The 13,324-nt window shown below is 32.5% G+C and overlaps 1 protein-coding gene across 1 annotated transcript in view; it reads left to right on the forward strand.

The window, feature by feature from the left end:
* The window catches only part of LOC129228030 (CDK5 and ABL1 enzyme substrate 1-like), a 46,190-nt gene that overhangs the window by 15,332 nt on the left and 17,534 nt on the right, over positions 1-13,324 (forward strand). Inside the window, exon 2 of the mRNA XM_054862656.1 lies at positions 10,741-10,844. Within this exon, the coding sequence (XP_054718631.1) occupies positions 10,741-10,844 (104 nt within the window). The remainder of the gene's footprint in view (positions 1-10,740; positions 10,845-13,324) is intronic.

Below are 13,324 nucleotides of genomic sequence, written 5' to 3' on the forward strand. Positions count from 1 at the left end.
AATTTTAATTCGCTTCTTCATTATCATAACGTGGAAACGCGGTATAAAGGAGCGCCAAAGAGCATCATTTGTGACTTCATCAAGACCATGCCTTTTTGAAAAATCGGACAGTTTAAAAAAATAATTAAATAATAACTATTGGGAAAATGAAAGAATTTTCTGGGTCCATGTTATTTTTTTTTTTTTTTTTGCTTATTCTATCAATTTTAGTGACTAAAAGTACTACTTTTGACTGAAGGAAACAACACCATTAGTTTTGTATGTTTTAAAAAGCAAAATTTGCTTGTTTTTTGTTCTGCACATAGCACTACATAACAGTATAAATACTTTTGGGCAGTTCACTTATCGGCAGTCCGTCCCGTCCATCCCGTTTTTTGACGTGACGGACTGCCGACGAAAGCAGAGCAGCGTTCACATACGGTCGCCGCACATCAATCACGTGACTAAATTCCCCCGCCAGAGAGAAGAGCGCGCTGCTTGGCGGAAACCAGCGAATGTGAATACATAGAGAACAGCTTTCTCAAAAATCCCGGCAAATAAGAATCACCCAGGCAAACAAATAGGAAATTTTCTGTTTCTGTACGTGTGAATGGGAATTCAAGTGACGATGCAGTTCTCAAACTATTCAACATGTTTTACAAAAAAGGTTTCATTCAAATTTTACGGGGTTCCTTGAATCAGAAAGGAATGGTCCCCGACTGTTGATCCTTCTATTCTGCTTCTGAATTTATGATTTTTCTTATCTGTGTACGATTATAAAAACTATTTCAACGGTGTAGTTATTCAGTAGTACTTAATAACATTCTAAACTACTGGGCTTATACATTTTTCTTTTTGGTTTTTTTTTTTGGTTTTTATGCAGTTGGGTTTTTTGTTTTTATTTAATAGTTTTTCATTGAATTAGCTCAAAAAACGAAGAGACGGAGAAATAATACGCCACAAAAGTCATCGTACACTAAAATATTTTTGAAAAAAATCATGATTAAAATTATTATATGCCATTTTTTAATTATTTTTGCATTGTGTTGGACCTTAAGAGTCACTTGGTTTTAATTTTGTGTTTATTTATTCTCTAATATTGTGCTTATTACTTTAAAATGGCTGGTACTCGTAAAAAAAAACACAAACACCATTCGAAATTTGAATTTTTTTCCTCAAAGTAGCGGTAAATTGGTTTGGAATGTCTCTAAATTAGTTAATTCATTCCATTTTATAGTGAAGTACTTGATAAAATGCTTTAGAAAAGAATCGGACCGAAAACAAGGCAAGAAAAGGTCAATCGGCAAGTTGACAAAGCGTGATCTGCAATTTCCAGTTAAAAAAATTTATGAAAAATACACATTTGAGTGCTGTAAAAGTTTCTGCAGAGTTAAATGAAGATTTTTACATTTAATTTTCACCTAAAATTGTTCGCCAAGTTCTCTGATTAGCTGGATTAAATGGGACCTCTTCCCGCAGAAATTTTCTTGGTCTTGCGACAAACAGGAAGCTTACGCTTTTCCTCACAAAATCTTAACTAATATTATAGAGAGGGAGGATTTTTGTGTGTTTATATGTTCGAGGTAATATTCGAACCACTGCACCTATTTGAAAAAATCTTTCACTATATGAAAGGTGCTTTCTTACTGAGTAACATAGGCTATAATTCGAAAATATCCGATAAATAGTTCTTTTTTTATTCAAATTTAGGCCAAAATTTCACGTAAATTGCCTATTATTGGCTATTAAAGGGGTGAAAAATTACTTGCGCATATTAATATTATATATCGTTCAAAAGGGTAGAATTTTTTGCGTTTTAAACAATTTATTTCAATGCTCTAACTTAGTTACGGCGAGAGTTAATTTGCGTTTTTAGCTCGAACTTTTTTAGACTTAGCTGAAATTTAGGCACTACTTTCTTCATTAAATCTATCAATAAAAAGTGAAAGAACTGTCCTACAGTTTTCTTTTTGACAACATTGGAAAAAACGAGATTTTTTACTCCAGATCTCTCTCGATCTGTGGTCGAAAAAATTAGCTTTCCTTCCTCAAAATATAAAAAGTTACAAGCGTTTTAAAATCAATTTCGAAATATGTCATTTTGATTCAGGTTATCAACCATTTTATTTTCGCGTTTCCATGGTTACGTTTTTTGAGTCCATTGTTTAGTTCCTTATTTTGCATCTGATTTCTTAAACTTATTTTATTTCATGTTTCCATGGTTACGCTTTTAAAATCCATCTTTCGCATTTTAATTTCTTAAAAGTATTTTAATATCTGTCGTCATGTTTGGAAGGGTAATTTTGTATGGTGTTTTTTTTTCTTTTATTTAAGTTATTCTTTAAGTTATTAAGTTATTCTTTTAACTAATTGTTCAATATTTATATCACTTGACACAATTTTTGTTCTCAAGGTAGACCGGGCAAAGCCGAGCACCGCAGTTCCTAATATATAAAGATTTGAAAGCTACTGTTAATGTGATTTTATACCTTTTTGTTTGTTTGGCGAAACATTTATTATTGCCAAAGAAAAAACATCCGCTTCACTCGCAAAAGGCTGGGTTCCGGTAGCGTGGTCGCTTGGCACGTTAGGCGCTGAGCAGTTCAGTCTAGGATTATTGTTTTAAGGCAACCGTTAATGTAATTCATTGTTTTGGCGATTTGTTTTGAAAGAAAAGAAACTTTTGATTTGTTTTTATCCGAGTGAAATGTTTTCTTCTTTTTTTCTGGCGATGATTTTTGATTGTTCCACGGGATGTTTTTTTTTTTCCGTTAGACGGATGGATTATGATAGCGTGGTTGCTGGGCAAGTTTGGCGATAAGCAATAGAGCTGCGAAATTATTTTTACATTTGAAAGATATTATTTGATGTCTTTTTTTGTTTATTTGGCGAAATATTTTAAATTTCAGTAAAAACCGCTTCACTCGCTAAATAGAGTTTTAAAGCAACTGTAAATCTAACTTAATGATTTGACGAAAAGTTTTAAATTCCAGAGAAACTTAAATAGTTTTTTTTTTTTTTTTGAAAGGTGTGTACGCATTTTATACAAAGAAAAACGATCATTTCACATCAGAAAGGGAGGGGGTGTCAATTTTTTTTATTCAACGGACTTCCATTAAATTTTTAGCTCGGGCATCGCTGGGCGGGTACTGCTAGTCAGTAATAAATAAACTCAAAACGTTTTGGAATTACGTCTTACTTACAGATAAAAATGAATTCAGCATTTTTGGTTAAATTGTTGTGTAATTGTAAATGGAAGAAAAAATTAGTATTTTAACGGTGAAGTTGTTCTTGTGTGAGGGTGCATATCAGCATCAGGACTTGGTAGTTTGGAATTTTTTGATGAAATGATGAATCATGCTGTTCATTTAAATATTTTAAAAACCAATTTTAAACTCTTAGCCGAAAATTTAGTCATCGGAAACTTTGTTTTTTTTATCAAGATAACGATAAGAAGCACACAGTTTTCAATGTTTGCGTCTAGTGTCTCAAAAATTATCCTAAAGTTTAGAGATATCTGGAGGCTAGATTACGAAAATACGGTTTTGAAACGAAAATAGAACTAGAAACAGTAAGACACTCGAAGTGTAGTTGAACACTTACTCAGAAATAACGCAAAAAAGAGATAGAAAAAAGAATTAAATCTATTCCCAGATCTTTAAAAGGTGTTGTTGATACTGCATGATATTCTACTAAATAATAACTTAATAAAAGTTAGATTATTCATAATATATAGACATTTTTTAAAGTGTACGAAGACTTTTGTGAGTTAAAGTTTCCTGCTCTTTTTGATTTTTAAAAAAATAAGTTTTAATATTTAAAAAAAATCATGTAGTTTTGTTGAAAATTGATCATAGATCTTATAATGAAATACCTGTTCCGAAATATTAATTCTAACCAATGGATAGGGTCCTATTTCATTGAAAGTCGTAGGTGTACGAACACTTTTGGGAGCCACTGTACATACACATAGTTTTATTTATATAAATGAGGCATACGACGTTAACTGACCCAATTTTACTAATAAATATGTTTTTATTTTATTTTTTTACAAACTTTGTTGGAAATGGCTGTTGAAGAGGAAAATATACTAAAAGTTGTTTTTGATTTGCATATTTCGAGGATATTTTTCGAACAATTAAACATTTTTTAACATTAACGGCTACGGGGAAAATAGTATGAAACTTTCTTACTTTCGAAACCAACAATACTAAAAATTACTTTTAGCGCCAAGAAATAGAAAAAGTGGGCAGATTCTGAATTTTTTTTTAAATATTTGGTTTTAAAAAATAGGTTATCAATAAAAATCATAGTACCACCTGTCGTAGACTTAACAGTGCGGACGCATGTTGGAATGACTGAATGAATCAAAATGAAGTGAATTCAAAGCGCAAACGTTTCAATCTGGTTGTTTCCATCAGTCAAAAGTACAACTTTTTCTCACTGAAGTTGATAGAATGAGCAAATGAAATAACATGGAGCGAGTAAAATCTTTTGTTTTTAAAATGTTGAAGTTTTTATTAATTTTTTTAGCTTTCCGATTTTTTAAAAAATAAGGCATGGTCTTTATGACGTCACAGGTGATGAACTTTGGCCCGCTGAATGCTTATACAGTAAAACCTGTAAAGTTGACCCTTGACCACCTTTGTAAGTTGACCACTTGTCTAAGTTGACCGCTTGTGTCAGGAACGGAATCCTTATATATTATTTCTGTAACCTGTTTTTTGGTTTCTACGCCAGATTTTCCTCAATTCTTGATCGATTTCTTTGATTTACGCCTTATTTCAAAGCTTATGATGCTAGCTACTGACGAAAAATAGACCGACGGTCTAAAAATTGTTTGTTTCAGCCGAAAAACCTGTTTTAAAGAACCAGAATGAGGTTTTCGGTGAAACTTATAACTTTAATTTGCGCTATGATCGACAGAGCTGAATAGCTTGATCGGCAGAGCGTTCTCTTCATAACCAGGAGAATGCGTGTTCGGGCCCACGTCCGGACCATCTGCAACAAAAAAAAAGTAGAGAAATATCGCGCATTATATGAACACTTAAGTAAGTGAATAACAACTATGAAGGAATAGAATAAATGAGAAGGAAACGCTCCTTGCTGATATGAGAACTTGAAGTGACTTTGTGCTAAATTACTTCGGAGTTGTGCGGTTTTTTTTTTTTTTTTTTTTTCTTCTTTTTAAGCTTTGGCTCTGGTAAGAAAATTAAAGCATAATGTAAGCGAAAATATAAGTGACAGGTTTAAGATTTCAGACTACAATAGAATTGTTTTTTGTTCAGAAAAAAATAATAAATCGTATATTGAAATATATATTCTTCTAATGAGTTTTTGACTCTTTGTACAAATAAAAAAATTACTACCTCAATTTGAAGGGTAAAATATATATTTTTTCTTCTTTTTGCAAAAAAACAAATAGCTTATCACATTTTTACTGCATTCGAAAAGCTACGCTTAAAAAAGAGCATAGTTCAATTTATTTTGTATTTTAACCGTGCTCTTAAATGATGAACACGTGCTGCCATCTAAGTCATAACGGTTCAAGCAGCCTGCGGTAACAAATTGTAAAAAATTTCAAGAATAAAAAAATGTTTCTTCAATATCTTATATATTATTCCCTTCTCATTTTAAAACTTATCAGGCTGGCTACTGAAGAAAAATAGACTTACGGTCGAAAAATCAAGTTTTCGAAAACGCCCCTTGCTGTTTCAAAACTTTGATGCTGCCTGTAGTTCTTATGCATTTTTTAAAAGCAAAGTTCTAATGCAGTTTTCCATTTTTTACGTCACTTTCGGCTAAAAAAAAAAAAAAGAAAAAAAAATAGCCTGTGTGTGTGTTTATATTTTAATAAAGCTTAAAAGCACTGGACTTAGTTGTTCGGTTAAATTGATAAGTTTTTTTCGGTAGAGCGTTCGGCTATAAACTATCTGAACTTCGGGCAAGTTTGGGCTGTCCGATATAATATCAAATTTATATTAGTATTACGCATTACATGTACTCATAACATACAAACGTAATAAAATAAATGCAGTGGGAATGCTACTTGGTGTTTCGACTCCTTTATGCAGGCTACAGTTATCATTCGGATAAGTTGACTGTTAATCGAAGAGTGTTCTTCCTTTTTTTTAAGCTTTGACTACGACCAGACCACTCAGCATAATGTAAGCATAAAAAAGTATTAGATTCACCTAAAGGAAATCCTTTTTGCACAGAAAAACATTTTCATTGTATGCTGAAATGTAGATGTTTCTAATAGCAGTGTTCGACCTTTTGTACAAATGAAAAAATATTACGCCAAATTAAAACTACGAGTTTCACCCACTAAACCTTTAATTTTTTATTCGCGCGAATACGATATAAAGCATTAAAATTATTATTAACTTCATTGGCAAGAAATCATTTTCTACTCCTCTGCTTTCTGCTGAAAAAAAAAATACATTTTGTCTACTTTCGAAAAATTACACTTAAAAAACGGACTCAGTTCAACTGGTTTTGGTTTTGAATTTTTAAGTGTTCGATTAAAAGAGAAACATGTGCGGGCATTTAAGCCGTAACTGTTAAAGCAACCTTCTATGTGAAATAGTTCAATATTCAAAGATAAAAACACTTATTTTCTATTTAATTTATTACTTCTCTAGAATGTTCGTTTCAATCGCTACGTGAGATCTTCGTCATTCTTTAATCAAATTCAATGCTTTTCGAATAATTTTAAATCGTATCATGCTGGTTAATGACAAAACATAGAAGCATGATCTTATTATTATTTTTTTTTTTTTGGCAAAAAGCTTTTTTGCTGTTTTTTACTACGCATTCCTTCAATGAATAGCTTTCGAAAAAGAAGGCGCAATTGTACGGTTTGTTGGGGTGTCGGGCTGTTAATCAGAATGGCGCCAATTCGAATCCGTGCCAATAAATATCTCTTTAATATTTCTTTTTTTTCCCGTCAGATGCACACATGGGCAGGACTATTTGCCACAACCTGTTTTTTACATGCACAATTATTGTTTTTTCACGAGTCACTACTCAGCCACACTTTTAATGATATTTATGGTTGCATTGAAAATACGTACAACCAAAAGGTGAGCGATGATCAAATTATCACAACGTTGTATTTAACGAGGTTTTGTTACTGATGTCTTTAAATTACATGCCTTCTCTTCTGCGCATACTTTTTTTTTTCGGTTCTTCTTCATAATGTTCTTACTATTAAATTCTTAAAGAGCGAAATACCTTATGAAACGATTCGAAGCACAGTGCGGAGTTCCGCACGGGTCAACTAGTTAGTCCTATCTTATATAATGAAAGAAAACCTCTGTAACTTGATCACCTCTCTATCTTGACCACCTATCTATCTTGACCACTAATATACAGCAGCTTTGGTTTGGAGTATTGTAAAAAACCCTTTGTAAGTTGACCACTAGGCAAAAGCATTAAATTGTACTAAAGTTTACATCAGTTATGCCTCAAATAAATAACCAGACATTTTGGAAAAGCCTATGAATATTTGTTTCCATCGAAAAACATTGGGCTGATGTTATGTCCCAGAAAATGCGCCAAACTTCAATAAGGAGTTATTTTGTTGAAAAGTAGATTACCATGGTTACAAATGTTCAAGAAAAAAATCAAATGAAGAATTTGAGTAACTTTTGACTTATGAATTTTTAGGAATTGTTAATATCAAGTAAATTGTTTTTCATTAGTAATGACGCTTTTTTTTTTTTTTTTTTTTGATCGATTCACAGAAATTTTAAATTTGTATGATACTTTACGAGTTTTTCTGGTAAATAATCTCTAAAAATATTTAAAAAACATTTTTTCTTATTGTTTTAAAGCAATGTTAAGCAATGGAAGTGAGTTTAAAGTATTCCAATTAGTTAAAAATGAATGCATGGGACAAGAAATGACAAAAAAAAAAAAAAAAGGTTTTCATTACTACCCTCTATAAGTTGACCACTTGTCTAAGTTGACCACCAAAGTGCTGTACCGCAAGTGGTCAACTTACACAGGTTTTACTGTACTTGCTGTCTACCGCGTTGCCACGATATGATAATTAAGAAGCGCGTTAAATATTGCGCTCTGCGCTTGCTATCAACTATATCGTTGCCAATACATGTAAGTAAAGAAGCAAATTAAATATTGCGCTCTGCGCTAATGGCATCAGTGAATAGCATTTCGTCACTTGTGATGTCATGCGCAGAAGCGGAAAAAATAAAATTGAATCTGCGCAACGATTAAAATAATTTTTAAAAAATACTAAACTTTGTCAAGTTATTTAAAAAATGGTCAAATCTCAAATCCTATGTTTTTAAGCATGCTCTTTCAGAAAAAAAAAATACTTTTAAATTTTCGGAAATAACCCCATTGTAAAATAATAAGTTTTGAGATTTTTTTGCGATCGATTAATTTTTTTAAACAGAGAAGCTGCCTTTGTATCGATAAAAAAAGTTCTGCTATTTCATTTGTTTGGTTATTTTTTCCCTGTTCAGATTCGAAGTGGTAAGTTGGGAGAAATTTATTTTGTAATTTTGTTCTTCAATTTGACTTTCGTGATATGAACTTTTTTTTTTCTTTTCTTTTCTTTCTTTCTTTTTTTTTTGATGGAATTGTTGAAACGATTTTTTTTTTGACGTGATGCACATAGCTATTGAGGGAATATTGATCTGATGCTTGAAAATCTGTTTTTGCGCAGGAAAGTTGTCTCGTTTAGTTCCAGATGGAACGTCTTGTAAGAAATAAATCGAATTTTGAGGATCGTCTACAATTATTGCGACAACAGTTCATGTATTGGTCTCTGGTAAAGAATTAGTCTGAAGTAATTAGACTATCAAGTACCCAAGTAATAAATCTCACCCCCCCCCCCCCCCCACCCTCCCGCTGCTCCGTCAGCTTTTTTTAGAAAAATTTTGTACAAGATGCTAAATCTATATTTCAAAAAACATGGTGCTTCAAACATAGACGTTTAGAATAATATTTTTTTTTCCTCCCGATGAAAAACTGTCATCGAAATTTTAACACACTTAATCCCTGGTACGTCAAAGAAGCATATACATTACTTTCGCATAAAACAAAATAAAATGAAATTCTAATCTGCATTTTTGACGGAATGCGAAATGGTATCAAATGCCATGATGCCAAATTCTTTGGCTTCATGCTAAGTATTTCCTGAGAAGTTTTAGGACTTATCTCTGCATCCATAATTAATGAGAATAATGAATATTTATGCGGCAGGGGGAATGCTATCAGAAGCACGAGTAAAATAATCTGCTGAACGTTATTTCTGAGCTTATACATCTTCAAACGACGATAATAAATCATTCTTGATTCCGCATCAAGACAAAAATAAGTTTTGAAGCCGTTTAATGAAATTAGAAAAGAACAAAAGAGAAATCTATAGTTTTCTATTTTTTTTCTCTTTATTAACTACAGAACAACATTCAAATAAATTAATTTGAATTTGTTCACAAAGAAAACGACTGGTTCGAACAGTTGTCTTTTTCAACTAGGGTAAAATTCAAATTTTCTTAATTTTCCTCAAGCATAAAAGTTTGAAATTTGGGTTTTGTCGGTTTTTGCTGAAAAGATACCAGCATATGGGTATATTGTACCAAAAATACAACATTAAATAAACGTATGGTAAAAGAGCAGGAGGGTAAGGTGACGAACAATTCTTTCTTTGATATCAGCATTTGTCAAAGTACTTTTTGATATGCTCTAAAATTTCTGATGAAGTTCACCGAAAGTGATATCGGAATGGATTGCTTTGCGAGTCGAAACCAGAAAGATGGATTTTTCTTGCTTGTGGTAGTAATTTTTTGACTTCACGACCTACAACGTAAGGAATTACGTAAGCAAACAACGTAAGCGAACTCAAAACGAAAACGGCAAATTATGGTGAGATGACGAATGGCTGGGTGGGTAAAATGATGAATAGATTGCTCGTTTTATCATCTTATCCGACACGTTTTTCTAAGCCCTTAAACTAGGGCTAAGACAGGGAACTACTACGAACGCCCAGTTGCATATAAGCTACCTTAACTCCTGTTCGAAGCAAGGGACATTTCTATCCCCTGATTGGCTGTTTGGAACGTTACTCAATGTTATGACGTCACTGTGATAGTTTGCCGTCTTTCCCAATATATTTCTAGTTTGTCTTCTGCTAAATACAAATTAGCATTTGCAGATAAGATTTTTGATTGAACGTAACTGACAAAACAGCTTTCTTGTTTACAATCAATTTCATCGTTTGCAAAATACTGCTTTGAAAAATTATGCTTCGCAAATGAAAAGAGGTGGCGCCATCTTTATTTAAATTAAAATAATTTTTTAAATAGTAAATTATTTTAAATTAGAAAGCGAACTCTATGATTTTTCTTTGACTATGGATCACAAACCTGTCGTGACTCACTGAAGATTGACTAGAAAACCACCATTGAGTCACGACCCCCAAGTTGAAAAACGGTGTTCTAAAAAAGAGCGAAATAGCTCGCCTGGGGGGGGGGGGGGGGGGGGGGGGGGGTTAAAAAGGTACAGAAACAAAGCTTGTTGTTTTCTTGAGCCTTTCCCCCAAACAAAATGTGTTATGAAAAGTTTACCTCTTTTGGTTGATATAATGAAAAAATTTGTATACAGGCAGATGTTGCAAGAAAATTTAAAAGTTTCATCCCATTTGCGAAATTTAACAACCACATGAAATCAATTAAATTACGCCTAAATTTTGTAATAAATTCTCAATTTCTTGTGTATTTTTATCTTTAGGGTCCACAGTTTTGTTGCTGAAACAAAATCTAAATTCCTTAGTGCAAAAAAGAAATCTACTCTGACAGTTCATGATAATCAATATACAAGCGCTGAAAGCTTGGGTAAGTATACTTAGTAACGTTTTCGCATTAATCGTAAAATTTAAGCATTTTGATTGTTGTGCTTTTGTGCTTTAATCCCGATATTTTATGCATTTCGAAATCCGATTGCATCCGCTTCTGTAACACACGCTCATCCTTATATATTATTTCTGTAGCCTGTTTTCGGTTTCTACGCCAGATTTTCCTCAATTCTTGATCGATTTCTTTGATTTACGCCTTATTTTAAAGCTTATGGTGCTGGCTACTGACGAAAAATAGACCCAAGATCTAAAAATTGTTTTTTTCAGCCGAAAAACCTGTTTTAAAGAACCAGAATGAGGTTTTCGGTTAAACTTATAACTTTAATTTGCGCTATGACCGACAGAGCTGAATAGCTTGATCGGCAGAGCGTTCTCTTCGTAACCAGGGAAATGCGTGTTCGGGCCCACGTCCGGACAATCTGCAACAAAAAAATTAGAGAAATATCGCGTATTACAAGAACACTTAATTAAGTGAATAACAACTATGAAGGAATAGAATAAGTGAGAAGGAAACGCTCCTTGCTGATATGAAAAGTTGAAGTGACTTTGTGCTAAATTACTTCGGAATTGTAGGTTTTTTTTTTTCTTCTTAAGCTTTGGCTCTGGTAAGAAAATTAAAGCATAATGAAAGCGAAAATATAAGTAACAGGTTTAAGATTTCAGACTACAATAGAATTATTTTTTGTTCAGAAAAAAATAATAAATAGTATATTGAAATATATATTTTTCTAATGAGTTTTTGACTCTTTGTACAAATAAAAAAATCACTACCTCAATTTGAAGGGTAAAATGTATATTTTTTCTTCTTTTTGCAAAAAAACAAATAGCTTATCACATTTTTACTACATTCGAAAAGCTACGCTTAAAAAAGAGCATAGTTCAATTTATTTTGTATTTTAACCGTGCTGTTAAATGATGAACACGTGCTGCCATCTAAGTGATAACGGTTCAAGCAGCCTGCGGTAACAAATTGTAAAAATTTTCAAGAATAAAAAAATGTTTCTTCAACATCTTATCTTATATATTATTCCCTTCTCATTTTAAAACTTATCAGGCTGGTAATGAAGAAAAATAGACTTACGGTCGAAAAATCCAGTTTTCGAAAACGCCCCTTGCTGTTTCAAAACCTTGATGCTACCTGTAGTTCCTATGCATTTTTTAAAAGCAAAGTTATAATGCAGTTTTCCATTTTTTATGTCGCTTTCGGCAAGAAAAAAAAAAGCCTGTGTGTGTGTTCATATTTTAATAAAGCTCAAAAGCACTGGACTTAGTTGTTCGGTTAAATTGATAAGTTTTTTTCGGTAGAGCGTTCGGCTATAAACTATCTGAACTTCGGGCAAGTTTGGGCTGTCCGATATAATATCAAATTTATATTAGTATTACGCATGACATGTACTCATAATAACAAACGTAATAAAATAAATGCAGTGGGAATGCTACTTGGTGTTTCGACTCCTTTATGCAGGCTACAGTTATCATTCGGATAAGTTGACTGTTAATCGAAGAGTGTTCTTCCTTTTTTTTAAGCTTTGACTACATCCAGACCCACTCAGCATAATGTAAGCATAAAAAAGTATTAAATTGACCTAAAGGAAATTTTTTTTTGTGCAGAAAAACATTTTCATTGTATGCTGAAATGTAGATGTTTCTAAAAACAGTGTTCGACCTTTTGTACAAATGAAAAAATACTACGCCAAATTAAAACTACGAGTTTCACCCAGTAAACCTTTAATTTTTTATTCGCGCGAATACGATATAAAGCATTAAAATTATTATCAACTTCTTTAGCAAGAAATCAATTTCTACTCCTCTGCTTTCTGCTGGAAAAAAAAATACATTTTGTCTACGTTCGAAAAATTACACTTAAAAAACGGACTCAGTTCAACTGGTTTTGGTTTTGAATTTTAAGTGTTCGATTAAAAGAGAAACATGTGCGGGCATTTAAGCCGTAACTGTTAGAGCAACCTTCTATGTGAAATAGTTCAATATTCAAAGATAAAAACACTTATTTTCAATCTAATTTACTACTTCTCTAGAACGTTCGTTTCAATCGCTACGTGAGATCTTCGTCATTCTTTAATCAAATTCCATGCTTTTCGAATAATTTTAAATCGTATCATGCTGGTTAATGACAAAACATAGAAGCATGATCTTATTATTACTATTATTATTATTTTTTGGCAAAAAGCTTTTCTGCTGTTTTTTACTACGCATTCCTTCAATGAATAGCTTTCGAAAAGGAAGGCGCAATTGCTAGGATTATTGGGGTGTCAGGCTGTTAATCAGAATGGCACCAATTCGAATCCGTGCCAATAAATATCTCCGTAATATTTTTTTTTCCCAGTCAGATGCTCACATGGGCAGGACTGTATTTGCCACAACCTGTTTTTTTTGCATGCACAATTATAGCTTTTTCACGAGTCACTACTCAGCCACACTTTTAATGATATTTATGGTTGC

The sequence above is a fragment of the Uloborus diversus genome, chromosome 8 (genome assembly GCF_026930045.1).
Source record: "Uloborus diversus isolate 005 chromosome 8, Udiv.v.3.1, whole genome shotgun sequence".
Lineage (NCBI taxonomy): Eukaryota > Metazoa > Arthropoda > Arachnida > Araneae > Uloboridae > Uloborus > Uloborus diversus.